Here is a 27,967-nt window from a genome sequence, read left to right on the forward strand (position 1 = left end):
AATCCCAGAGAAACGGTAGGTAGCTGACAATGAAGTGGCCCAAGGACAGTGTATCTACGATAACTGGCGGCTCAACAGCTTTCTAGAACCTTGGTTGAAGCGTTGCCAGTAATTGAACAAGTTAAGCTGTGCCGTGAGCCAGCTGAAATGATCATTCCACCCTTCAGATCTGCAGCAGGCGCCAAACCAACTAATTTAAATGGATAACTGTGCAAGAGAGCATGCTCGCAAGTGTGTTTCCACTACAACTCAGTCGCCAGCGTCGGTAGATGCCTATGAGAAGCAGAACTATAGTTATTTCAATGCATTGATGTATTTTAGTTTCATTTCATCAGGCAGGTAAGTGGGAAACCAATAAGGAAAACATTCAATTATTCTATAATTCTAGATCTACTCCAGGTGACTACAACCGCCTACTGGGCTCTCGGTTTGTTAAATGTATACATACATTCTCCCATTTTAATAAATTATAGATATCTTCCATCTGGAAGTTGTTCCTAGTAACTAACTACTACTTGGTTAGTTTTTACTCTGGGAAGCTAGTTAACCAGTCATAGCTATGTCCTCTGTGGAATCACATACCAACAAATATACAAACGAGGCCACAAAAGAAAGGAGAGAATAATAGGGCAGCAGCCCGGAAGTTACGACAAGGTAACTCTGTGGGATCTCCAAGCGTAGATCCGGAGTGGTACCGCCGTTCTCTCTTTGTTCAAGCAGCCGTGGCTTGTATACCAGCGACGGGCAACAATAAACAAGGAATACAACGAGTGCTCTTCCTTTGTCAACTCCAACGCCCGTTTGATGAGCTGTGTTATGATTGATGACTCGATGTGATGCTGGTCCAGATTAACCGAACAGGGACAGTGATGCGCTCTCTGAACTTGGCCCCTGGCCTGCACCCGCGCGTCCCCATGGCCGGGGGGATGAGGAGGTCTCTGACTTTCCTGCTTTTTTACCCCTGCTCCCATCCCTTGCGCATGATGGAGATTGGCCCGCAGAACGCATGCATCTTCGGAGCATCCCAGGAAGGACAAAAGCGCCTTGTCCTGGCCTATTACCCTACCCCCTCCCACCCTTTGACGTACTCCGTGCTCCGTATGTAGTCGTATCGAGCTGGAAAAGAAAAAGGTGAAGAAGACATGGAAGAAAAAGAAGCGAGTATCCTGGCCCTGATTAGTTCCTTTTCTGTCATTGTTACCGATCCCTACCGCAGGCCTTGGTCGTTTTTGTCCTCCTTTCGTACCTGTCTTTTCGTCCCTTCTCAGCCTCTGACTCGTCGCTGTCTTCTGGAGCTTCCGGGGATCTCTCTGCTGCCATCTTCCACCACAGGACCACAGAGTAAACTTGTCTCATATTCACTCGTTTGACCTTCTCCATCTCCGAGTCTTTCGTTCAACGCGCCCTCTTCTTCCCCACCACGGTGCAGACTGCTAAACCCTGCTGCCGATAAGAAACTAGCCCTCTGCTAGCCTGTGAATACGACCAGATACGCACTGCTTTCAGGCCCTGAGACTGTTCTCTCCTCATATCTTCTTTCTTCGTTTGGCCCTCTGCGGACAGCAAGCGAGTGCACCAGCAGCTCTTTTGTGCGCTCCAGGCTCTCGCTCTCTCTCGATGTGATGACGGCCGGTCAAGATGGCTCCCCGTAACTACTCAGAGTTGGGCAGGTCCCTCGGCCTGCTGGGAGATCAATTGCCATGGTACTGGAAAGTTGTCTCCGTCGGCTCAGCGTGGTCTCTGTTGACCGGGTATGTGATGTGTTTTCTTTTCGTTCTGATCGCTGCTGCTGTTGAAGTTGAGGTCGAGGTTGAAGTTGAGTTTGCCTCCTTTTGGCCGGAGCCAGCGAATGCTAACGACATCCGCTTCTTCTGCCGCGATGTAGCTTCATCCTCTTCCCCTTCGCCATGGAGCCAAACGGCGCGGAGCTGGGAGCGAACAAGAATGCGCTCCTGGGAACCGCCGTCATCCTCCTTACGCTTGCATACCTTCTCAGCGCGCTCTACTACGTGCGGTGGCGCAGGAGTATCTACCTCTTCAACTCTCTCTTCTTGTATGGGCTCCTACGTATAAATCCATTGCTGGTAATTGATGTCATGCAACATCACGCTGACTATATGTACATACAGTGCCTGTTTTACATCTTCCATCCTAGGAATGTTTAATGTTGTTATCAATATCCTGGTGCGCAAACTGCTGCCAATGAACATGCTGTCCACCATTATCGTGGCCATCTCTTGCGTTTCGACAGCTGCCTATGGGCTCCTGGCCTTCTACTTCTCCGACTACTGGCTGACCGTGACCTGTTCACGGCAGCGAAGACGAGCGCGAACTCGAGCTGCCAGTGAAGTGGCTCCCGATGACGCAGAGCTGCAGAGGAGACAGCTTTTGCGCCTCTATCTACGTCCCGATAGGGCTCCAAGCGTGGAACTATCGCAGAGTACATTCCGCATAGACCTTCCCGATCCCCAGTCCATCGCTGGCACAGAAGAGGAGATGCTCGTCACTCCTCCGCAGAATGCATACGAGCGATCTCTGCATTCTGTCTCTGCCCCAAGCAACTACCCTTCCGAAGTGCATTCAAGCCCAACTTCGGCTTACAAGCTGAATCCTCTTCGATACTGGCAGCCCCAGCGCAGCCACCGAGACCAAATGCGCCCCCTAGCAGAGTTGATCAGCTAGGATGGGCCGCCGCATTCACTTATAACGCTGCATGAGCGAAACGAACATTTCTACTGCCGGGGAGACTGCTATGTTTCCAGTTACCCGGAACCATGTACTACCAGATATTCAACCTTCTTTATTTCTTCTCTACACTCGGTTAACTACTTTCTATCAAATACACTGCAGAAAGAGGATAGGGGCAACCAGCGTACTACTACGGGGCGGATCTCAATTATTCTTCCACTTCAACCGGCATCACCCGATCGGAGCTTACATGGAACGGAGTCTTCCCAATTCGTCTTTCTTCATCAATTTTACACTCTAACCATACATCCTAGGCACGGTTAGCTATTTTCCTTCTCCATCTATACTTATACTTGGATTTCATTTGTCGGCGGGCAACGGAGGGGCCTAGTGGCACCATTCTCTAATCATGTGGAATTATGGATATCAGGACTATACGGCTTTTATTTCGAATGTGAAGATTATTAGATGAATATGGATAGGTGTATTATTTTCCTTTTGCTTTTGAATATATATCTACCAATTCCCATTCCATCCCCCCTTACCAAACGTGTTCATTACGGGTAGCCAATTCGCCTCCATGCTATTATCCTGCCGTATTACTACAGGCCACAAGTCACCAACAGTTACTTATATAGATGCAACGCACCGTTTCCTCACCACTCGGCGCTGCACAACAGGAAACCCCAAAGGTGTGAGATGCAGAGGCCGGGCGCAAAATCGGAATCAATCAGATTATCCTGCTAAAACCAGCGAGTGTCTTGGATCTCTGGATTGCAGGGAGGGAAAAGCTTTCACTCAGCTATTTAATTGACAAACCTGACGCTGGATATTTAGATGTTGGTAAGGAGGCGGTAGAGAGACAGATCACTCATTGTGTACATATTCCCGTCCTACTGTAACTACTATCCGCCGTCTCACAATATCCTCCCGTCTAACTACTATACACAGTTAATGGTCGTATATTATGAAGAGCGAAACAAACACCTTTAATCTAGTCGTCCAGATAGACAGAGGGGCACCGGCAATCGGCTCGATGGCTACAGGAAGCTAACCAGCTCTGCAGTGAGCTAACTGGTCAACCAGCTAATGAACTAGTTAGTTAATTTACCATTTTTGCCGAAATGCCGAAGATTGAAATGAACTGCAGAGTAGAATACAATAATAGTACTACTTTTATTTCCTGTGCTAAGTCTGAGAAATCCCTCAAGCTTTCCCAGCATCTTCCTTTAGTGTAACTATTCTATTAAGTACGATCTTCTCGGGTGTGCTTGTTGTGTCCTCGCAGAAGTATGCTACACGCATACCCTGGAACCGGACTGAGGCAGGGGATGGTTTATCGGTAGTTGACTCTCCCTTGTTAGCTGGCCAGGGAGCTCTCTGTTTTACTTCATGGAAGCCGGTCTCGATGATTGCATTGGGGAGAATCTCTTCAGAGTCTGGGTTTATATCGGCCAAGAAGCCATCGGGATGACCAGCGGGGTTCGCTGATTTGAAAAGAGGGTTGAAGTTATGTACTTCGACATTGACAGGGCTGTTGTGAACGGGAGATAGAGCAACCCATTGGATATATCTATGATTAGGGGTTAGCTTTCTGGGCTACGGAGCTTTCTGAAAGGAAGTCAACTTACGCTTTGGGTTTCTTGAACTTCTCATCTCCTTCGGGTTTATCGTATTTCGCGTGAATCAACGTAACGAGACCCGTGTTTGGATCTTTTTCGAAAGATGTAGCGGTGATAGGGAAGGGAACCTTTAGTAGACCGACGGACCCACCAGGAGCCAATCTGAAAAAGTTGTCCGAGGCCTCTTCTCTGAAGTCGCTGCGATCAATGTAGACGGTCTTGGTAAATGGTACAGTGTGAGACTAGATAGGTGTCAGCAACTGTGGTAAAACTGGCATACAAATGCATGATTCCGCGAATACTTACCCCATGGCTAGGGTCTTTTGAGAAAGGCAGGTCAATCATCTCCACATAGTCGTCTGGGAGGTTGTCAATGACAACAGGGATGGGATCCAACACAAGCATAAGCCTAGGAACCGTTGACTCTAGGTATGATCGCACAGACTGCTCTAGGCGCTTAACGTCAATTGTCGTCTTGGCCTTTGTAACACCGAGTTCTTTTACAAAGGACAAGATAGCCTGGGGAGGAATTCCACGTCGGCGAAGACCAACGAGAGTGAAGAGGCGAGGATCATCCCATCCCTTGACGTATTTTCCCCGGTTACATCCCTTTGGCTCGTTGCCTTCAATGAGCTCAACTAGCTTCCGCTTCGACATGATAGTGCCGTTGATATTTAGGCGACCGTACCTGCGCATACGTTAGAAAAGCCTGAATTTCCCAATGTGCAGTTGTCGCCGGAAAAGAATACATACTCTCTCTGCATTGGCTTGTAGATGTCGAGCTCATTAACTACCCAATCGTATGATTCACGCGACAGTTCAAACTCCGTGGTGCACAGCGAGTGGGTGATGTTTTCAAAACTATCGCACACACAGTGGCAGTATTCATATGTTGGGTATATCTTCCACTTGTCACCGGTCTGCAAATGCTTTGCGAAATTACCGTCATCCGTTTCGACTACTCGGTATGCGAAAAGATCCCACATCTGAGGGTTAGGGTTCTCTAAATCCTGCTTCAAACGGAGGGCTGCCTCCCGAGCTCGATATTTCCCATCACGCATTGCACGGAACTCGGCAAGAGATTCTGAAGTAGGACGGTCACGATGAGCACAAGCAAATCTTTCGTTTCCCTTTTTATCCGAGGTCTCGTCTGCACCGCGCTGGGCCTTGATCTCGCTGTCTAATCAAACGTGTTAGCGTGAGGTTCTAGCAATAATCTCAGTACCCTCCATACCTGTACAATGGCAGACATATGCCTTGTCCTTCAAGATCAACTTCTCCGCTAGTTCGTACAACTGATCAAAATAATCACTTGTGTGTGTGATCTTTACTGGAGTGAAACCAAGCCAGCTGACAATGTCTTTGATGCTCTCGACGTAACGCTCCTCCTCGCCTTTCGGGTTCGAATCGTCAAAACGCAAGTAGCATATTCCACCGTAGTATCTGGCAAATTCGAAGTTGACAGTCATGGCCTTGCTGTGGCCGATGTGGAGATAGCCATTTGGCTCCGGGGGGAATCGCGTTACGACCTGTTTGTTGACTGTACTCTCGAGGGGCCGTTCCTTGTACACGTCGGCAAGGAACCCGACCTTGAACATCGCATCGGGGTCATTGGGAGCTGGAGCAGCACGCTTGGATTCAGATTTTTCGGGTTTTGGCTTCTTCTCTTTCGGTTTCTTCTCCTTGGGCTTTTTCTCTTTTGGTGGCTTCTGCTCTGCGGCAGGTTTCTGGTCTTCGGCGGGCTGGCTCTCCTCCACCGGCTTAGGACGAGCTGGCAGCTCCGTTGGCGTCTCCATCCTTTCGTCCTTAGCAGTCAAATATCCTCGGCTTCAAAATAAGACCAACGTGGCAGCAAGAAGGGAGTCTCCTAAAGGGCATGCGGAATCGTGAGCGCCAGAAGGTCGACGGTCTACTTGATAATCATGACTCCCACTAGAAAACTAGAAAGTCCCCCGCCAAAAAGGCCTGCAGCTTTCTTACGTAATAACTTAATATTTGATCACGTGGTAGTATTAGCCGCAATTCATTCTTATTAATTCTTAGCGATAGGCGAAATAAAATAAAACGAAATAAAATAAAACGAAACAAAATAAAACGAAACAAAATAAAAATACAAGATAAGACGGCACCATAGCTAATAGCTACCGGCGGTGGTGGTAGCTGCGGGCGAGGCTAGCCAATAACAATCTCAGCTAGTCTCAATGTCTCCGGGAATCTAGGTGGAGTTGTTAGTGAACACATTCAACGAGTATCTGCCCAGAATCACCGCCGTCTTCCTGCCCAGGTCACTCTCTCCTCTAGAATTCTTTCACTCTTTCTTGTTAATGTCCCTTCTCCAGGTTTCTCCCTTGCTGTGTCTTCCCAAGGCCGTCCATCTTTACTGCTCTCTTAGAGTACTAGAGATAAGACGAGCCCCCCCAGGTTAATAAAGGTGTCTCGTGGGCCAAAGGTGAGAAATGAGTATGCCTTGAAGGGAAACGGTACCTAGGGTGTATAGATTATTATCCGTGGACGATGTTGATACCCAAAATACCTTTACAGGAACTAATTGTCAAGCCTTTCTCAGTCTCAATCGAATATCTAGTTATACCATGGTGCATTTAATGCTTGAACCTCAGAATTCCTTTTACCGGATATTGGAACTACCACCTACTGAATACGGAATATATTCTCTTGGATAAATATATTAGGATTTAGTTCTCGGAGTTGCTTTTACACAATCCCATCCTAACTCTGAGATGATTTTGATATTTTGGTCCTCGACTATCTCAGGCTACGCTGAACAGAAGAGAAGCAAATCACATCAAACAGACCGAAAGGTTTAATATCCATCCAGTCTGAGACTTGAGCTCTGGGGCAAACTACACCTCGCCCACCAGACTATGATGGTCTGTTTCGGTATGCAGCTGATGGCTCCCTTGCATATGGCCAACGCTTGACACAAGATATCATGGTCAACCACCCTCCGGGGCTATCTATATAAATATCATTTACCTAACGTGCTACCCATTGATGGCCAGTGCTCATGAATGTCCCTCACAATACAATGATTGACGAACAGAACAACACCACAGGGGTACTACGCTGTGAAACTATCAGTGAGTATACAGTATTATACTGTGAAGATGCACAGGTTTCAAGGCCTATATTCTGGGATAACTAACCACTGTGGATGGACTGAATTGTACTGGGAAGAGATTATCTCTATACAAGAGTCCCTGCAAAATACTTTGTCAAGCTGCTGAACCAAAAGTGAACCCGCTGGTCGGTGGCAGAGAGAGTAGCTATAGTACTATATAGCTTTAGCATATTTCCAGAGCTAACCTCGTGGAAACGCTCGAATAATAGTCGATGTCACTAAAAATAAATTTCAAAGTGTTTAAACCATCAGTTAGACATTTGAATCTTTGCGCCTGATACAGTACCCTGTTCTGCTAATGTTGTAATTTCACGCGCTCTCTAGTTAATTGACCAGCGTCAGCGGAGCTTCTTCACAGATCTGTGGCTCGGATTTCTTGGAGGAATGCCGTCTCCAGCGACTTCCGTACTAAGCCACTCGGGACATGGTGACAGAAGATTCTAAATTAATCGTACCAGTTGAAAAATAAGAGGTCTGCTAACTATGTCATCTCTCTTGACCCAAATACAATACCATGTCCTGCTGATATTTCCAGGAGTCAAATATGTCAATGGAAGGGACCATGGAGCCCTGTATTTTGTGAGGTGGACATAGTTTGAGAAAACGGAGACAAGGAGTGATGTGGTAACGGTGAGATACCACAGGGTTTGTATTCAAACCATTCCCAAGTATTCACCCTTGCAGTTAAGTTTGATCATCCAGGCAGCAGCATGAATTCTATCAAAGCCGCAGGGGTGTGCATTAGTCTCTCCTGAGAGCAACCACGATGCCCAATCGCTTGTCTAAGGTGTCATTAAGCTCCTTTTTCAATGCCGATTGTGGAGGGGTATAGCGCCTCATTTACTCAATCAATTTCAGCCCAAACTTTTGAAATTTTGTGGGTCAGCAAGCGGCTTTGAAGGCGCATCGTGGCACGGTGGAGTTTTGACGCTCGTATGCCAATAGAATGCCAGAGACGAATCATTGGGAGCCCCTTTGTAAGGCCTGAAACCGTTGCCTAAAGTTTAAATAGAGCCTGAAATTTAACCCTGGTTAATCCAGACACCAACTCCACCCAGCAACAGATACCCAAAGGCTATTTCCCGTTGGACTGACATTCTGCTCTGATGTGACCGTACACATTACCAATGGTTCCGGGTGCGCTTTCCTGTATTTTTCTGGCTAAAGCTGGGTGAGAGAGATGGAAAATGAAAAACTAGTGCGAGTATATAGTTGTTCGTTCTTTATCCAATAGCTCAAGAAATGAACAGGTTAACCACTCTCAAACCCACACGTATCACACGGCTATTTTTATAAACAGCGCCTCGCGCCAAGGATCTTGTGTATGCGGGCCGTACCGCAGCGGCTAAAATAAGCCAATAGGAATTAAGAATTATGATGACTTCCATACTCGGTTACGTGGTTAGTTCACACATTTGTATGGCCCTTGAGACGTCTATCCATTTTCACTCCACCCTGCCAGGCTGAAATATACAAGCCTCCTGGTCTGAGAATGCTTATCCAATTAACTACCTCGCAAACTGTTGGATACTCCACTATTTGCATGAACTTATTGTGCATTAAACGATTGCATTGCCAAGTATGCTGCTGAGTGCTTTATATCCAACCGTTTTCACTGCCGCCTTCACGTCTGCCTGCCAGACTTTCCGCAATCATGCGGCTGAGACAGTTATACCCATTCGGGTCGCATTGAATTTTGATCCCCGGGCTCTAGTCATCCATTTATCCCAGTCCCCTCCCATGGAGCGGTCTATATAAGTAAGGGAAACTGCCCTTCGTTGCTCATCACTTGTTATGAGAAAATCGCAAACCAAACACCCAATAGACCCTTTCTGTATCCAGATAATAAGCACACTCAAATCTTTCAGCAACAACCTTTGCACAATTGTTTTTGCCATTGGCTATCACACTTTATTCATTGATCAATTTTTTTTACCCTATCCACTATGGTTTCGACAAGAGCTAGGTCTACCCAGGTCCGATTCAACCGTCGGATGGCTGTTGCTCCGATTCATGCTGAAGATACCCCTAAACTTCGTTCTGTGAAAAAATCTGGGCGTGGAGTGATTCTGACCTCTGAAAAGCGATTTCACACCCGTAAATCTGCTACCTCCGGCGTGAAAAAGCGTTACCATACTCCGGCAGCTAGCACCATAAAAACCACACCCGGGACAGCAAACAGCAAGAAACAGTTGGAGAAATACAATGCTATCACAGTACACAGTGGCAAATTTCTGAACCACCTCATGGATCACAGAATCTATTATGATGGCTATTCGGATGTCCAAGGTCACCCGCCTGCAAAGCCAAGGAATTGGGACGAGTTGCAGGAGGTTATAAAGAAACCCCATCCTTCTCTTTCACCAGAACGCTTTTCCGATGAGGCTTTTCAAAGGTTCAAACAGAAAGACCTTCGGGCCTTCAATGAGAGGGATGTCATTCTCGACTCGCTATGTATTATAGACATGTTCACCGGCGATCTCAGGAGTATCGCGAGAGACTATCTGTTCAATAACACAGGGCCCATCACTGATGGCTCACTCTGCGACACAAAGCCTGACATTGTGTATGGGGCCATTCCCGAAAGCCTCCGCCTAGGAATTCGGGACGAGTTATGCGATACCATTGTACCCTCTACTCGAACAGACCTTCCTATCTTACCAAATTTCTTTTTGGAAGCCAAGGGCCCTGACGGAAACCCTGCTATTGCAATGCGACAGGCTTGTTATGACGGGACTGTTGGAGCCCGTGGCATGCATTCCTTACAGACTTACAATAACAATGAACCAATCTATGATGGAAATGCTTACACTATCTCCGGAATTTATCACTATGGCCACTTGAAACTATATTGTCATCATATTGCTCCTCCAACTGAGAAAGATGAATGCCCTAAACATATCATGACCTCGCTATGCTCTTACTCTATGGTAAACGATCGCGATGACTTCATCAGGGGAGCATCAGCATACCGCAATCTTCGTGACTGGGCCAAGGAGAAAAGAGATGTCTTCATCGCAGCTGCGAACCAAAAATATGAGGAATTGCAGGACCAGGCTGCCCCCATAGAGTCACAGAACTATGACGCAAGCTTTGATACACAGTCGTTCCCTAGTGATTCTGAGGAGTCTGAGCTAGACAGCTCTGCAAGATGGAGATCGGAAAGAAGCTCCGATCTTGATGAAGAGCTTGTGATACGCCGTCGTTTTGGTAATTGAATCCAGCTAGTGAGGCACGAATTGATACCATACCACTAACAAGCAGCCTTACATGTCACAAATGCTTTATCAGTGATTATTGCGAGCTTACTCAAACACTATATACATATGGAGAAGCGATTTGATATTCAATATCCATACTCATGTCTACATGTCTTGACCAGGAAGAACGTGCTCTTAATTTGTTTATAACTATCATCTCTGAGTTTAAATTCTGTAGCTAATTTTCTTTCTGCTTTTTCTTTACTATAATTATATTTCTCACTAGGCCTTTCTATCATAATAGCAAGCATTACTTACCCAACAGCCTCCATTTTCATAAACAGTTTCTCCCGCTTAAGGAAGAAGGAGGTGGTCAATACGACACCCCCAGCAGCGATAAGCGAAACATAAACATTCTTCATCGCAGAGACAATGGCATTGATTGCAGCCTCTTTAACTTCTGGTGTTCCATGGATGAGAATGTCACTCTTTGCACCCGCAATTGCCGAAATAAGCTGTTCCCTCGAATAGTTGCCATATTGAGCAAGGGCAGTTTCCAGGTTTCCTAGGGCTAAATTCTGGAATATCGTACCAGAGATAGCGAGGCACAACACCGTTGCCCCAAGCTGAGCAAGGTTTATAAAAGTAACCGCTTGGTTAACTTCAACCCCTTTAACCTTCGCAGCGGCGACGCTGTAAGCGGCCTGTGCTATTGCTCCGGCTCCGATGGCAAGAAGAACAGAATACCCGTATATGTTTGCGGTGGGTGTCTGAGCATCGACAGTATACATAAGGGATGACCCGGCAACCAAGAATATTCCACTGATGGAATACCATGGCATGTAGTAACCGAAAACTGGCATCAAAGCTCCGCTCGACATGATGACCGTTATTGTGACCATGACAAATGGTAGGAGGCGAACGGCGGCGGCAATTGCGCTATCTCCACGAGTGAACTGGAAGAATAGCGGGATATAATATGCACCGACGAAAAATGCTGAATTGGAGCAGCAGGTACTGATGTAAAGGATGATCAATGACCTTCTTCTGAGAAAGGTTCCAGGGAACGTTCGGCGGGCTGGCGTGGTGAAAATTGCAAAGTATTGTTGGAGAATAAAGGCAATAAGGGTGACTCCAAAGAGCACGAATAAGGCGATTATGCGTCCGTCGTTCCACTTCCATGTCACTCCAGCAAATGTAAGAACCATGACCCAAAGGAAGTACACTCCGCCGTTAAGAATCATTCCTATGATATCCAGTTCCTTGAACTTCGAGAGCACAGAACCATCTGGAGATGCATTATGTCTTGGAACGAGCAGGAAGAGTGCTGGTAGCGTGATGGCAGCAAGAACTAGATTGATGTAAAATGCCTTGAAATATGTTAGAGATGGGAGTTATTACATTAAGGAAGGTGAAACTTACCCATCTCCATGTAGCAGGGCTGTCTGCAAAGGAGCCCCCAATTACAGGGCCAAGGATAGCCCCCGCTCCCCAGACAATTCCAGTCAAGCCCATGTATACAGGCCGTCTTCGAAGGGTGGTGAAAATTGCAATGTAGTTGAGGACGCTGAAGAACATGTTAGTACCAAAATTATGCTTTAAACGATGTTCAGACATACCCAAGGTACATTCCACACCCTCCGATCCCAGCCATCACTCGGCCTACTATCAACGAGTTCATATTTGGGGCACCTCCACAAAGAGCACTTCCACCTTCAAACAAAGCGAGTGAGATTATATATACATATTTGATATCGAATATGTTATAAAGAGCGCCACTTTGAATATTAGCTGGCGTATCCGCAAATTATATTCTGGATAAACTCACATTGGAAGGATAGTTGCGACTGATCCTAGAGGGAAACCGGTTCCTAGCCAGCTAAGCTTGTCCACAGACCCGAATCTTTCCACGATGGGCACCTGGACGTCGGCCACAATTGTTGTATCAAGTCCGTATAAAAAGGCGGAGGAATAGAGCACACAGCAGACAAGGAACCACTGGGAGAAATGTCAGCATTATTGTGAACTAATATTACTAAATTTCTGGTGTTCTGCTTACTTTCCATCCATGTACTCGAGGTGGCATTGTTGCATGGCTGTCATCACCAACGGCTTTCTCAGAGTTATCAATAGTATTCGTTAGGGGTCTCTCGATGGAGTAAATCGAAGCCTGCCCGCTCGGCGGAACGGAAGATTGTGCTGGGGTATCCATTGCAAGTACTGTAAGTAGACGTCCAGCTTCTTAGACGATGAAATGGCTGATGCTCATGTCAATCATCAATCCGCGGGATATCAGCACAATTTGTAGCCCACGCCATTATGCTCTGACTCAATGATATCAATCCTGGTAACATAAAAGTCTCTGAGGACGGTCTAATTCTAGAGCAAAACCTAGAGAGATGCATTCACACATAACATAACACGGAAACATGATTGGTAGCTTTAAGAGCTACTATTATGCCATCACGAAGTACCCCTTACCATAATGGCAAAAACGTGATTTTGTCAGCATTGAGCTAGGCTCCAGTGGGTCTACCACGTTGGATATAATTATAAATCAACGGCCCGCGGATCCGAGGTGGTCCTGGAAAATTCAATACATTCGGACGAACAAGAAAATAACCAGAGTGAGGATATTTTCTGGGTATAATATCATCTCCCCCTTGGAAGGGAGGAATGACGACAGTTACTGAAATGATCCAATAACGGAACATATCCTTGGGTATGGTACATTCATGTAGCCCATCTAAAGCTTCTTTCTGCCATGCGGACTTAAAGAGGCTAAAAGCCGCCATAACTACGGGCTTCAATCTCCGCGTAAAAGCCGCAGGCACTGAGCCATCCCCCCCTGCTTTCATTCACCCTTGCTCTTGTTAATTTGTTCGTATGTTGACGTCAACAATTCAAGACTGCTTCTCAGCCAGTGGATTTGGGGGCTCAAATGGCAAACACCACGGGAAGTTTCTGTCCGCTGCTAGTTATGGACTACTGGCCAAGGATGGCTCTTGTTGGATCTTCGAAGAGGTTCGATAGCATTAATAATATCGACGGAAAAAATAGCAACAAAAAGTAACTTTTCGCGTCAAATTAAGCTTAACAGCCAAGTGCACGGTCCATGGATACCTTTGCTTAGTCATCAGGCACCCTTACCGTTGTGCTACACCCAGAACGATTCGAAGTGCACGGGTTGATTCTTCTATCTTTATCATTTCGCTAGTATAAAAGGTCTAAGGTAATGATAATCGGAAATCTGCTAATTTTAACAAGGTACGGGATTGATAAAATAAAAACGCTCCAAGTCCATATCTATCAACAACCATTACAATTCATCTTTAGCGCTCGTTGTTTCGCTTTTTGGGGTCTCCTTGGTCTTCGATTTAGCCTTGGGTTTTGACTGCGATTTCATGTTCTTGACCTTCTTTTTAGTGATTGGTTTAGATTTGCTGGAGCCTTGTCGTCTCTGTTTGGTGAGAATGGAAGAGAGAATCTTTTCGATCTCTTTGAGCTTGGCATCGATTTCAGCGATAGTAAGTGCCGGGTCCTCAAACTCGCTGAGCTTATTCTGCTCTTCGAGTTTAGATTCAAGCCATTTGGTGGTGGCGTTTAGGAGACTTGCGGCGGCTGAGAGGTCCTCAGGTGAATAGAGTGAGTAGGTAAGAGTGGGTTTGACTAGGGGTGCAGATTGTGTTGCGGACGATGATTCAGCGAAGTTATCATTATCAAGGTCGCTGTTTTCATTTGAACCCTTAGATGGGGTGCCAGCTGGTGTTGAGGCGGTGGAAGGAGAGGATGAGTCTTCGTTTGTCGAGCTGGATGGTGCCTCGGTAGAAGCCGCTTCATAAGCTGATAAGGAAGAAGAGAAGAGCTCCTCTTCAGCTTTAATTTGACTCTCCATAATTTCTACCAGCATTTTTGTGCTGTCAAGACTTCCCTTCAAGGCATCGATCTTTCTGGGGCGAGTCAAACCTTCATTCCTTCGGTCAACTACTGGATCGACAATTCCCTTCAAATCGCGCAGTTTATCCTTGAGCTCTTCTATTCCGGCACTGGTGCCATCATCATGAAGCCACTCTCCCAAGATAGAAAGCTTCTCCTCCAATTGCTTTAGGACATCTTTTGTCGTAGCCTTGGTGAAAGTCTCTTCGTCAAGCCAATGGTGACCTTTGTAAATGAAGGCTTCTAGTTCATTAAATGCCTCTTCGCGATGAACACGAGAAAGGTCAGAGGCATCAAACGCGGAAAGGCGATCTTGAATACGCTTCATTTCCTCTGCCGTTATTGGGGGTATCCCTAAGACGGTGGATGTAAAGCCAACCGAAACCGACTCGATTCGGACTTTTGGCTCTTTGGCAGCCTTTTCTGCTTCCTTGGAGGAACTAGTCGAGGACGTCGCACTCGCAGACGCACTGTCTGCTGTCGAAGCCGTAGATGATGAAGTGTTCTCGAGGTCAATAGCATCCTCAGGCTCCTTGATAGGTTCCTGGTCAGATTTCTTCGACCCAAGTCCAAAGAATTCCTTGACATCCTCTACAACTCCCTTCTTCTCGACTTGGACATCGCAACTCACACTGCCACTCATAACTTCAGGGAGTCCGTTTACAGGGTTCAATCTGACAGACACCATGGTGGTAATGTTCACAGGAGAGCAGCCAAATTCGTCCCTGAGCTTAGAAGCTGACGCAGTCAAGTTCGCTGTTTGTGCCTCGAGGATGGGGGCTTCGACCTGCTTGCCATTTCGGGTGTAGAGTTGGGAAAACTTGATTGTAAAATCTTCCACATTCTTGACCGTCAGGTACTTGACAGACCCACTCTCCGAGTAAGGAGTGAAAATATTCTGTTGCCTATCTTTGTCTCCTGATTTCCATCTCATATTGATAGCGTAGCCCGAGGTATCATAAGTCCGGATCTCCTTGACGCGGAATGAGGGACTGAGGGAGGCAGCCTTGAAAGCAGCTCCAAATACAGCAGCCTCATCGGCATTGACATTTGTTCTGACTTTTCCATCGGTAGATTCTTCGAGTGCTTTCTTGACAAAAGGAGTTCGGGTGGCACCACCGTGAAGAATCACGGATTCAATATCGCTCATCTTCAAGCCTGCCGCGGAAATTGCTTCTGTCAGTGGAACAGTAACCTGGTTGGCATATTTCTCAGTGATTTTTTCAAATTCGGCCCGAGTGAGAGTGTATTTGAAGTTGACATCCTCCTGATAGAGATTCTCAAAGGATACTGTGGTTTCGGTGTTTGCGCTCAAAACATGACGAACCCGCTCAGAATCCTTCCATAGTTTTGCCATCGTCTTTCCGTGAGCCCTGACTTGTGAGATTGTCACATCTCCAAGCTTCTTTGTAGAGACAAATTTCTCTACCATATCATCCACGATTAGCTGGTTGAACATGTCACCACCCATGGTCTTGTCCCAGGCGGTCCCAAGGACATGGATTTCCTGGACGGTTTTGTTGAATTTCCCCACATCCTTAACAGTGCGGCTCTGGAGTCGAAGCACGTTTGCGCTAGTAGACCCAGCACCCATGTCAAAAATAACATGGTACTCAGGCTTCTTTCCGTCAGAAACATTTGGGAATGTGCGGGAGGTGGCATAGTTAATGCCAACGGCTAGACCATCGCTAACCATGGAGACAATGTCAAGGCCAGCTAACTCCGCGGCCAACTCCACACTACGCTTTTCCTCAGCGGTATAGAAAGGCGGAACTGTGATGGCTGCCTTTTTAATGTTTGTCCCCTTTCCACCCAATGCCTCTGCATTTGCCTTGACTTGCTTCAGCTGCATAGACAACAGTTCCTCGACAAGGAAGGGTTCTCTCCCATCATTTGCTCCAACTTTCGCGCTCCTAAACCCAACAGTCCCTCGATCTCCAGATGCAGCTTCAATTTTCAGGGCCGGGTAGCGCTGCCTATACATCTCAACCAAGTTTTCGTTCTCTGACCCGGAGCCTTGGATGCCAGTATCCACGGGAATGCCGAGCAAAGTCTTCAAGTTGGCGTAGACATCGTCCGGGAATCTGGCAGCAAGTGAACTAGCGTCACCGCCATAAAACCGTTCGGGGAATGTAGGGCTAGATTCACGGGCAGGTTTGAACGCTACAACTGCTGCTTCCTTTCTCTTTGAGTCCTTAGTCAGGACTATTTCGAGGGGTATTCCTGGTTTAACAAGGACGGCCTTTATATATTCTGTTCCGAGATCAATGCCAATGACACCAGAACCGACAGAGGCTGCCGCGGCTGCGGGGATAGTGACGGAGAGAATGAAGAGCAGTGCTGCTGCGGCGATTAGATAGAAGAGAGAAGCTCTCCTCCGTCCAAGCAGCGCCATTGTGACGATGACTTCGCAGGAGAAGTGAGGGGGAAGGCTACAGATCTAGACCTAAGATGTAATTGGATGTTATTACAATGCGCCTCAGATACAGGTAATAGCATCTCGGCCTGGTTGAATGGGGTCATACCTTTGATGAGAAGTTTGAAAGGAGCATATATACAATAAGTCAGAGCCTCGCTGACGGCAACAGGTTTGCTATCTGCTTCATGAAGGGAGAACCAAGAGAGTGCGGGAGTGGCTGGCAGATCACGGTAATGGGGGGCAAACTAGATGTTGCGGTCAAATTAAAATATAAACCAGCGCCGCTGCGGCGAATAAAAACTAACGGGCAGAAGAGGACACGTCTATGCTATGCGCCCAATTCCCGAATTGAATGTATGTATAATTAATGGTATGAAAACTAGCTGCCTTGGCCGCGAATGACAGAGAGAGCGGGAGATAGAGAGAGAGAGAGAAAGCCGCGATAAGGACACTTTGGCATCAGCTTCTTAACGCACTTTCGGCGATGTCGAGAGCTTGGTCGGTGCAAAGGGAACAAACATGCTGGATTGGGCATGTTTGCATCTAAATCTTGGCAAGTTTGTGTCACGTGGATATTCACGGATTATAGTTGATCCTCTTGCTTATGTAATGAGATGTCTCAAGAGACAAACAAGACAAACAGGCACCTCACCAAACCTCCTTCCAATCAAATATTTCATCCAACGAAAACGACTCTGCTTACCATCAGGAAGAACAATATCTAATATTAATGCTCTTATATCGTAGCTCCACTCGGCTTAGACGTGGACAATGCCCTATTTACAATATGACTACCGGAGCATCCGTCGTTTAATTTGGTTCACTTCGGCAGCAGTTTGGTGAACCCCCTCTGTGACAGGGGGGTATACTACACTCAGCAACGTAACATACTACCACGTATTGCACTTTGCTTCGGATGGCATACAGCTGCTGGAAATACTCATAGGTTGTCTAGACTACTGGCATGCTGCCTCACACAGCACACGTCGGGCGCAATCGATGTTTCTGTGCACTCTGCATCACCAGCAACGTTGTGTGGAGAAAGTAGTACTGTATCCATATGCAGATGGTGTGATAAAAGGAGGGGTTTTGGTTCACATTACACACGTTATTTTTGAAACCAGTAATGCCCGAGATGACTTTTTCTAACTCTCCAGGCGGAGATGACACGGTTTTATCATGCTTCTTTAGTATCCACGAGGCCTGGTAATGAGTCCACGTACATCTCCTGTTTACACAAGGCCACCAAAATTGGGATTCCAATGAGTACTGGTACATAGTTATGAGCATAGATTCATAATCAAAAAATTAAGGAACTATTGAAAAATTAAGGGGTGCTCTCTAGAGCAGTGTTATCAGAGACGGAAGGGAAATGTGCCGCTAAGTGAGGAGTATGTATCTGCATTTCTACAATCCGAACCTATTCACAGCTCCAAATCACATGGAAGAGGGAAAGGTATACGAAATTTTATTATTCCAATTGCTTGTCATTCCGCCATGTTCGCCCCCAATTACTACTGTCAATTATGAAATTAAAAATATAATAGCCAAGTGGGTGGCATATATGGTTGAAATAAAAGAGCGTCTGATCAATTAGAATGGAGGGGAAAAAAATGAACATGTAGAATTCAAGGGAACATGGCTCATGCCAGCATCATAGCAGCACCAATAACCATCAGGACAGAAATCCCAGAACCTTTAGTACGCGTGGCCATACCAGTGTATACTGGTGGTATAACTGGAGTTGGGCTTGTTGGGCTTGGCTGTTGCGTAGGGTTGGTACCACCAGTGGTAGTTTCTGATGGCGGTGCGGAAGGAATGCCAGTCTCAGTTGATGAGGGTGGCGGTGATGGGTAGGAGGGTGGCTGGCTTTGAGATGGCTGAGGAACAGTGCCAGTGGGTTGTGATGGAACCGGGGTTTCAGACGGGACTGGAGTCTCCGATGAAGAGGGTGGAGGAACTGGTGGAGGAACTCCAGTGCTCCCTGGAGGTGGTGGCGGAACACCAGTTCCAGTTGGGTATGGAGGACTCTGCGGGGGTGGACTCTGGGGTGGTTGAGGTACACCAGTACCAGTTGGAGATGGTGGGATAGGAACCACAGTCTCAGTTGTTGTTGTATGGGTGTAGGTTAAAGTGCTAGTCTCGGTCCTAGTCTCGGTAAACGTCTCGGTTCCGCTAGTGTGCGTCTCCGTAGTAACTAATATCTGTTAGTGTGACGGCTACAAGATTAACTGAACGTTTATGTAGATATTTCAATTTACCTGGACAGCTGGTGCTGGTGTATGTCTCAGTAGTTGTCAGAGTAATTGTTGATGTCGGGACAGGTGTCTCTGTTCCAGTAGGATATGTTGGGTAAGTTGGCACGGGAGTCTCAGTGCCTGTTGGCTCAGTAGGAACAGGAATCTCAGTGCCCGTTGGCTCAGTAGGAACAGGAATCTCAGTGCCCGTTGGCTCAGTAGGAACAGGAATCTCAGTGCCCGTTGGCTCAGTAGGAACAGGAATCTCAGTGCCCGTTGGCTCAGTAGGAACAGGAATCTCAGTGCCCGTTGGCTCAGTTGGAACAGGAGTCTCAGTGCCTGTTGGCTCAGTGCCTGTTGGCTGAGTGGGAACAGGCGTTTCGGTTCCCGTAGGCTGCGTTGGAATAGGAGTCTCTGTTCCCGTGGGTTGAGTAGGCACGGGAGTCTCAGTGCCTGTTGGCTCAGTTGGGGTTGGAGTTGGCAATGTTGGGATGGGAGTCTCCGTTCCTGTAGGGGTTGGTTGAGTAGGAATAGGGGTCTCAGTGCCCGTTGGCCCAGTTGGAATAGTAGTCTCAGTTCCAGTGCCTGTTGGCTGAGTAGGAATAGGTATCCCTGTTCCTGTTGGTTGAGTGGGAACAGGCGTTTCGGTTCCTGTAGGCTGCGTAGGAGTGGGAATACCGGTTCCTGTTGGCTCAGTTGGAATTGGAGTTGGCAATGTTGGGACAGGAATCTCAGTTCCAGTACCTGTTGGCTGGGTAGGAATTGGAGTCTCAGTTCCAGTACCCGTTGGCTGAGTGGGAACAGGAGTATCAGTCCCAGTGCCCGTTGGCTGAGTAGGAACGGGACTTGGCAATGTTGGGATAGGGATCTCAGTCCCAGTACCTGTTGGCTGAGTGGGAATAGGAATACCAGTTCCCGTTGGCTCAGTAGGAACGGGTGTTGGCAATGTTGGGACAGGAATCTCAGTTCCAGTTCCGGTTGGCTGAGTGGGAATAGGAGTCTCAGTCCCAGTGCCCGTTGGCTGAGTAGGAACAGGACTTGGCAATGTTGGGACAGGAATCTCAGTTCCCGTGCCTGTTGGCTGGGTAGGAATTGGAGTCTCAGTTCCCGTGCCTGTTGGCTGAGTAGGAACAGGACTTGGCAATGTTGGGACAGGAATCTCAGTTCCCGTGCCCGTTGGCTGGGTAGGAATTGGAGTCTCAGTTCCCGTGCCTGTTGGCTGAGTAGGAACAGGACTTGGCAATGTTGGGACAGGAATCTCAGTTCCCGTGCCCGTTGGCTGGGTAGGAATTGGAATCTCAGTTCCAGTTCCTGTAGGCTGAGTAGGAATAGGGGTTTCCGTTCCAGTGCCTGTTGGTTGAGTGGGAACAGGAGTCTCAGTTCCAGTGCCTGTTGGCTGAGTAGGAATAGGAGTTTCTGTTCCAGTTCCTGTTGGCTGTGTTGGAATAGGAGTCTCAGTTCCAGTTCCTGTTGGCTGTGTTGGAATTGGAGTCTCAGTTCCAGTGCCTGTTGGCTGGGTAGGAATTGGAGTCTCCGTAGGCTCACAGGTTGTAGTATCTGTCCCTGTTGGGCTTACAGTGCCAGTAGAAGTTGGGATTGGAGTACCAGTTGGAATTGGGATCTCAGTTCCAGTTGGAGAGGTTGGCTGCGTTGGAATCGGGATCTCAGTTCCGGTTGGAGAGGTTGGCTGCGTTGGAATTGGAATTTCGGTTCCGGTAGGGAAAGTTGGTTGCGTTGGAATCGGGATCTCAGTTCCGGTTGGAGAGGTTGGCTGCGTTGGAATTGGAATTTCGGTTCCGGTAGGGAAAGTTGGTTGCGTTGGAATCGGGATCTCAGTTCCAGTTGGGGAGGTTGGCTGCGTTGGAATTGGGATCTCAGTTCCAGTGGGGGAGGTTGGCTGTGTAGGAACTGGAGTATCCGTAGGTTCACAGGTTGTGGTCTCAGTAGGATTAACAGTGCCAGTAGAGGTTGGAATTGGAGTGCCAGTTGGGATTGGCGTCTCTGTCCCGGTAGGAGAGGTTGGCTGTGTTGGAGCTGGTGTCTCTGTGCCGGTGGGAAACGGTGGGAAGTCCGTTCCTGTGGGAAACGTTGGCACGGGGATATCTGTTCCAGTAGGAGAGGTTGGCTGCGTTGGAACTGGCGTCTCTGTCCCGGTAGGAGAGGTTGGCTGTGTTGGAGCTGGTGTCTCTGTGCCGGTGGGAAATGGTGGGAAGTCCGTTCCCGTGGGGAACGTTGGGATGTCTGTCCCGGTAGGAGAGGTTGGAATGGGGATATCTGTTCCAGTAGGAGAGGTTGGCTGCGTTGGAACTGGCGTCTCTGTCCCGGTAGGAGAGGTTGGCTGCGTTGGAACTGGCGTCTGTGTGCCAGTGGGAAACGTTGGGAAGTCCGTTCCTGTGGGAAAGGTTGGCTCAGGGAAATCTGTTCCGGTGGGAAACGTTGGCTCAGGGATGTCTGTCCCGGTAGGAGATGTTGGCACGGGGATATCTGTTCCAGTAGGCGATGTTGGAATTGGGATGTCTGTTCCAGTCGGAGAGGTGGGCTGCGTTGGAATTGGCGTCTCTGTCCCGGTGGGAGAGGTTGGCACGGGGATATCTGTTCCAGTTGGAGAGGTTGGCTGCGTTGGGACTGGCGTCTCTGTACCGGTAGGAAACGTTGGCACAGGGATATCTGTTCCAGTAGGCGATGTTGGAATTGGGATATCTGTTCCGGTAGGAGACGTAGGCTGCGTTGGAATGGGTGTTTCTGTCGGGGGAGGAACTGGAGTGCTTGGAGGATATGTCGGCAATGGTGGATAAGGGTATGTCAGAGTATCGGTCGGTTCTGAGGGATCATTAGGCCAGGTGGGCCAACCCGGCTCTTGAGGCTCAGTAGGTTCACTTGGTTCTTGAGGCCAGCTTGGGAAGCCCCCTCCATTCCCTGGAAAGCTTGGAAAGCCGCCTGGAAATCCCCCTGGAAAGCCCCCTGGAAAGCCGCCCGGAAAGCCACCGGGAGGGCCACCTGGGTAGCCACCTGGATAGCCACCTCCATAGCCACCTCCATAACCACCTCCATAACCACCTCCATAACCACCTCCATATTCATGGCGCTTGATGGCAGCACCAAAGGCAACATTTGCCAATGGCAGCCAAACAAGGGCTGACTTCATCTCGAATCACAACAATGAAAGTTATGCCAGCAATTCCGATGCGTGGGAAGCACAATATAAAAAAGTTAAATAAATATAAAATAAAATAAATAGAATAAAATAAAATGAATGAAAGGAGTGAATTGAAGGAACCGTAGCGAAGGAGTTCCTCGATGCCAACTATGACTTCCACGACACCTGGGTATAAAAAAGAGAGAGCAAGGGAGAATGTAGGGAGCGCATGGGGCTTATATGCACCCCAAGTGGGCGTCTATCGTAAGGAATGATGAATATCATCCGGGCCTAGATAAAACACATCATGGGTAACTTGATCAATCAAGGTTTCCAGCGCCATGCCAGAGACCAGCGTCGATTTGGTCCGGCAAGGAAAAGAAAATATATTGTAGTTACCGAGACCGAGATATCGTGTGTAACCTAAACAACTGCAAGGGAGTCCTAGCAATGTGTATGGCTGCATCGTGCACATCAGTCCTCACAAGATATCCGCTTCAAGAGAAATTGCAAGGATCAGGAGCCCTTGTGCATCCTCATCCTCAAGGCTTAACTTTCCCACTCCTCTAAACTTCTCATTTTACCTGTATTGTACCTTAATTAGCTGAAGTTTAACAGGAATTGGCTTTAGCCCGGTGTTTATATACCGACATATACTTACAGCACCCTCTTCTTCAGTTCTGATGCTATCAATAAGTGAACCTTCTCAGCGATAGTTACTATCCCCAAGAACGAAAGAAAAATTCAGTTATGTAGCTCCCAAGAATCGTACAATATATCAATTCTTTTGCTGCGTATTATCCAGTAGATAATCCGATCGAAACACGCCATCCGGGGAGTTTGTTTCTGATCAAAGGCGACACTGCAGCGGAGCTGTGGGAAATCCTTGTCCAACTGGCACGTTGATGGAGAGGCAAATGTTCTTCCAGCCCTCTGAATATTCGGTGGGTGGTAACTAGAATATGCAGTGCGAACGGACACGATTCGTAGAACTTGATGCATGGACTCACATTTCTCAGCCGGCGCTTCGTCCCTCCATTCTCATGGTAGGGTTTGCCTGATAAACCCAAAAATATCGAGAAGTGGGTTTATTTATTTATTTATTTTTATGATGGCTGTTCTGGTTTTGGTAACAGCAGGCACAAAACGCCACCATGGCTCATGCTTATTGGTGGGAACGGCTGTTGGGCGGGCCGGGCCCAGCATGGACGGATGAGGGCTTCCACGCCGATAATGATGATAATCCAATATATCGGCTGTGAACATTGGAAGATCAGGCAAGGTGGTTGATGTTTCAAAAACTTACTAAGTTAACAGGCGGGGGCGTGGGAGCAAAGTTGGTTTAGTTACTCCGTATTATTAACTCTGAACAATTAACCACAATTAAGGAATCCGACTAATATCAAGGGGCGGTAAGCGCAGATCTCATCCGCTATGTGGCTAAAGATGTCATTGCGGTGTCTAGAGCGACATCGCATCACCTCGAATTTCACGTTCAACCAGGTAGAGAACTCTCCGTAACTCGGGCCCTGAGTCTCCAGGCCGAAGAGTGGAAATTGCTGGAGCCATGTCTCTGGATTCAAGATGTCACCCCCTGTCAATCTCAAGGCGAGTATTCCCGGGCTGGATGCTTGCGTTTATAGTTATTGCACGTAGTCTGACATACGGAGTACCAGGACACGTATCATGTAACTATGCACCCCGAGAATAGGTAAGAAAGTAGTTTGTATGGGATGCGGGGAGAAGGGACGCTGCTGACACCTGTACGACTCCCGCTGCAAGCTAGTCTCATTGGCTATCTCTGCCTTGTAGCAGAGTAAGAGGCACACTATGGAATGGCTGCATCGCTTGCCCATGCCTGAAGCAATGATAGAGGACTAATGTAGGCGGTTCATATTGGTGGTTATGTACGCTTATATTCCCGGGTATGCATGTTAGTCGATATCCGAGAAGAGCATTCCAAGGTTTCCATGCCTTGGCCAGCTCATTGAGGCAAGCGGGATTATCCCGAAGGGCCCGAACATTATTCTCCCCTATGATGGTGGCATATTGGCCTGTAGCCTCTGCCGGCCTCGGATTTCACTCGGGTCCAGCGGGATAATAGTAGAAAACCATGTTAGAGATCAGCTCCGCATCCATAACGAATCTGAGGCCTAAGTCATCAGATCGTCAGATCAGTGTTATGTGTATGTATATCAAAGCATAGGGTTACGGTTGAATGATGTACCAACTCCGCATCTTGCGTTCCTGAAGTTTGCCGAAAGTTCCTGTCAGGAAATGCATATATACCTTCACACACTGTCAATACAAGATGTCATCCTGGATATCGAGCGATAGTCCTTGCAACAGACAACTGTCACTGCCCTCAGGCAGTATCCGAATTCCCTCACAATGCTTGAAACAGGTAGGTGTGAACAATGGCAGCATTCCCAGAGTCTGTTGCAAGTGGCAAAGCCGGATTTTAACATGTGAGGCAAGCCCGCCATCAATTGCTTTTTGGTTCAGCCACGAGAAATTTTCGTTTTCGAAATCAAGGAGACAAAGGCATCTTTTGAAGGATTGAAGCCCTCGATGCCGTCGAGAATTGGCAGAACATTCCTGTGCGGCGACGCACACTTGCTCTCCATGCAACCGCTGTGCTATCACCATTGGTGTGCCGGTCTGCTCTGCTGAATTAACAGCACCTTCTCCTTGGCGGCAACTTTACTTTTTCCGGCCTCAATATATCTTTTTATTGTTGAATCCCATTTTGTCCAACATGGAACTCATTACGGAGTACCCGAATTGAATGCTGGGCCGTCGAGTCAACTAACCGATGCAGGCACTGCATGACTCATTCCTGACTAGACTGTGTAAGGAGCACCTCGCCACTTACATCAGACCATTTCGCTGCTCTAAGCATGTTGTATGTACCGTGGTATACGAAGGGACCTCTATGCGAAGAAGTGTTGTTATCGTGGCTGAATCTGGGGAACATGCGCTGGTGGAGATTAGTGGAGAGAAAGATGCAAATAGACAGGAATGAAAATATCCAGAAAAGAAAAATAAATACTGATGGCGGGATGGGTCGGTTAGCGATTTGGAGCCTCTCATTGGCTGGTACCTTTTTGCGGAGATGAAAAAATGAGCTGTTGAAAAATATGCCACCATACCTGAAAAAAAGGGCGATCCTTGTGTGGAGAGCAGAAGCTTAAAGAAAAACCCCGAGAAACAAAGGCATTCCCATCTGCTTCTCCTCCTCCTTCTTCTTCTTCATAAAGATATCAATCCTCTGTTGTCGGCGTCTAGGAGGGTGGTTCAATTCTGGAATAATACGTTGGAAGACAGACTCGGCTTTGGCTGCATTCAGGCGGTAAGGGGCGGGCAGCGGTAGAGCCGTCTGCGGCTGTTGCCATCACACATGTTGCCTTCCAGGAATTTCTGGGGCTTCATTGAACCTTATTGCAGATCAGTCAGGGGGTGTGGGGGAAGATGTTCAGTAAGTGTTGATCTCGTGAAGAATTAATTAACACCAGACGGAGACTGTCTCAATCGTCACCAGAATCACTATCGCTCTCCCATCCATCAATATAAGCCTCAGATAGCGTAGCTAGGGAATTCGATAATTCTTCGCGTTGGTCAAAGGGGACGTAGATCCCCATCGACTGCTGCAATTCTTTGAGATATCCTCTTGCTTGTGAGGATATAGATAGCGCCGCATGAACCTTGAGTGTTGACCCTGGTGGCCCTTGGCCTGCGACTAAGTCACGGGGAAAGGAGTCTAGTATCGGGTATTCTAGTTGTGTATCGAAGCTAGCAACTGTTTTAGTACTGTTTCGAAAGTTCTCGGCCTCCCTGTCTCCCCGCAGTTTCGCTGCGAAGAAATCGAGGGGGATGGGATGGTTCCAAAAAACTTACCTCTGGGTCTTGGAGCTCGCATTCACGGGTGGCCCTGTATTGCTTGAAGAACTAGACTTATCGCTAGTTCTGTCTCTTCTAACCGAGAGTTGATGGAATACCCTACTGTCATGGGTTGATGCAAGACCGAGTGGAGAGAGTTGAACATCAAACTGTTTCAACTTTTCTTGGGGTCCGTCATCATCATCATCATGGCCATGACTGGCTCCAGATCCAGATGTGTCCTGCCCTGAACTTCCCTTATCGGTAGGAAAACCAGATAACTCCTGTGTGCCTACGGTGGATTCCAGGTGATATATGTTCCGTGAATCTCGGGAAGCTATTTCCCAGAGGTCAAGCGCTTCATGTCCTCTTAGTCGAGTGGGAAGGCTGATACTCTCGAGAGCTAAAGATATCAGGGCCGATGAGAGCCATGTATGGCGCAGGTCTGGCTTCACATAGGACGCTAGCCTGCTTGGCAGGTCTGCAATGGGTATGAAAGCTGTGACTTGACTGCCTATCTCGCTCACTGACCTTGCTAGGTTCGCAGATGCAAGCTTACGTTTTTCCTTGTCCTCGGAGGTTAGAATACGATTCGAAGCCATGGTAAGGATGAAACAGGAGCGGCCAACTTACTCGTCGTAGGCTGGATGGATCATTTAGAGCCCATGTCCAAATACTCTTGCTTCCGTATTCATCTTTCAAGCGGTCTACGTAGCTTGCCGCGAAACCACCCCATGCATCGTTCACTCCGGAAAAAATCTGGATCCCCTTCAACTGGTCACATTCTTCCGCAAAAGGCCGTAAATCACGGTCCAGTAGGTCATGTTCTCTGTCCAGGTCGGAAAAGAGAGTCTGTCCCGTGGACCAGTCCTCAAACGGCATCAGCTGAGAACCAAGGTCGTACTCATTGATTTGCTGGATAGAGCGTGGGCTGTAGAATACGCGGTTAAAGTCGGACCAGTACCTAACGGTTTCTGCAGTCAACTCAGGAACCGGTAGCCCCATATCGAGGCATCTTTGATATTCAATCTGCGGTATCTTAGGCTGCTGCTGCAAGATTCCGTTTGTGTCCCTACGCCGTCAATATGTTAGGACGTCAACTATAAGAGACAAGAACGAAAATGCGACATTTCAGTTTTAGTTATCATTTTATATTACTCACCAAAGTCCGCCATCCAGGCCAGGCTGGTCTTCCTCGAGTTGATATAGAGCATTGTACTTGCGTAGCGTGCCAAATCCACCCTTCAGATCGTAGATAAGTGTCCGGGGAGTGAATGTCTCTGTGCCATCAGCCCCTATACCACCACGAAAATGGATATCATGGTTAACTGGCGATTGTTCATTCTCTGAGTATGTAAAATATGATTCCTAATATCAATTAGCTTGCCGCCCAGCCAATCGCGGGGTCATCGGAGCTCATACCTGGGCATTCCAGAAGTGGGTGGCCACATAATTACTGCGCTGTCCAAGCTGGAGGGTAATTATCTCATGCATTTTTTGTCTGTAATTGCCCTTTACACTGGGAAAGCTCTCGATTATAAATATGCAAAAGCTGAAGGAGCCGAAGTTGCGATCTTCAACAGTTTGTGGAGATCTAACTAGTTATCCTTGCGAAGTGAATTTACTCGCTTGCGATTTATTTTGTCCCTGACATCAGGTACATGTAGATTATGGAGCACTTCTCGGGCCTATCACGGCAAAGGACCAGCAC

General features: G+C 47.7%; 7 protein-coding genes across 7 annotated transcripts; 2 read left to right on the forward strand and 5 right to left on the reverse strand.

Moving 5' to 3' along the window:
• Positions 1-1,638: 1,638 nt before the first annotated feature.
• Positions 1,639-2,682, forward strand: ARB_01840 (uncharacterized protein; the record flags this gene model as incomplete). Its single annotated transcript, XM_003011815.1, has 3 exons — positions 1,639-1,820; positions 1,886-2,053; positions 2,130-2,682. The coding sequence occupies 3 exons, from the start codon at positions 1,639-1,641 to the stop codon at positions 2,680-2,682; spliced, it is 903 nt and encodes a 300-aa protein (XP_003011861.1).
• A 1,212-nt stretch (positions 2,683-3,894) lies between these two features.
• On the reverse strand, positions 3,895-6,106 carry ARB_01841 (uncharacterized protein; the record flags this gene model as incomplete). Its single annotated transcript, XM_003011816.1, has 5 exons — positions 3,895-4,261; positions 4,320-4,552; positions 4,617-4,998; positions 5,064-5,490; positions 5,545-6,106. The coding sequence occupies 5 exons, from the start codon at positions 6,104-6,106 to the stop codon at positions 3,895-3,897; spliced, it is 1,971 nt and encodes a 656-aa protein (XP_003011862.1).
• Positions 6,107-9,443: 3,337 nt separating this feature from the next.
• On the forward strand, positions 9,444-10,667 carry ARB_01842 (uncharacterized protein; the record flags this gene model as incomplete). Its single annotated transcript, XM_003011817.1, has 1 exon — positions 9,444-10,667. One exon carries the CDS (start codon positions 9,444-9,446, stop codon positions 10,665-10,667), a length of 1,224 nt encoding a protein of 407 aa, XP_003011863.1.
• A 296-nt stretch (positions 10,668-10,963) lies between these two features.
• On the reverse strand, positions 10,964-12,861 carry ARB_01843 (uncharacterized protein; the record flags this gene model as incomplete). The annotated part of the gene is made up of 5 exons (XM_003011818.1): positions 10,964-12,019; positions 12,072-12,216; positions 12,269-12,427; positions 12,478-12,647; positions 12,709-12,861. The coding sequence occupies 5 exons, from the start codon at positions 12,859-12,861 to the stop codon at positions 10,964-10,966; spliced, it is 1,683 nt and encodes a 560-aa protein (XP_003011864.1).
• A 1,107-nt stretch (positions 12,862-13,968) lies between these two features.
• Positions 13,969-16,980, reverse strand: ARB_01844 (uncharacterized protein; the record flags this gene model as incomplete). The annotated part of the gene is made up of 1 exon (XM_003011819.1): positions 13,969-16,980. The coding sequence occupies one exon, from the start codon at positions 16,978-16,980 to the stop codon at positions 13,969-13,971; it is 3,012 nt and encodes a 1,003-aa protein (XP_003011865.1).
• A 1,667-nt stretch (positions 16,981-18,647) lies between these two features.
• Positions 18,648-22,386, reverse strand: ARB_01845 (uncharacterized protein; the record flags this gene model as incomplete). The annotated part of the gene is made up of 2 exons (XM_003011820.1): positions 18,648-19,201; positions 19,266-22,386. The coding sequence occupies 2 exons, from the start codon at positions 22,384-22,386 to the stop codon at positions 18,648-18,650; spliced, it is 3,675 nt and encodes a 1,224-aa protein (XP_003011866.1).
• A 3,181-nt stretch (positions 22,387-25,567) lies between these two features.
• Positions 25,568-27,750, reverse strand: ARB_01846 (mtDNA inheritance protein Dml1, putative; the record flags this gene model as incomplete). Its single annotated transcript, XM_003011821.1, has 6 exons — positions 25,568-25,716; positions 25,916-26,187; positions 26,275-26,822; positions 26,890-27,328; positions 27,419-27,624; positions 27,679-27,750. The coding sequence occupies 6 exons, from the start codon at positions 27,748-27,750 to the stop codon at positions 25,568-25,570; spliced, it is 1,686 nt and encodes a 561-aa protein (XP_003011867.1).
• Between the last annotated feature and the right edge of the window lie 217 nt (positions 27,751-27,967).

The sequence above is a fragment of the Trichophyton benhamiae genome (genome assembly GCF_000151125.1).
Source record: "Trichophyton benhamiae CBS 112371 chromosome Unknown contig01106.0, whole genome shotgun sequence".
Taxonomy (NCBI): domain Eukaryota; kingdom Fungi; phylum Ascomycota; class Eurotiomycetes; order Onygenales; family Arthrodermataceae; genus Trichophyton; species Trichophyton benhamiae.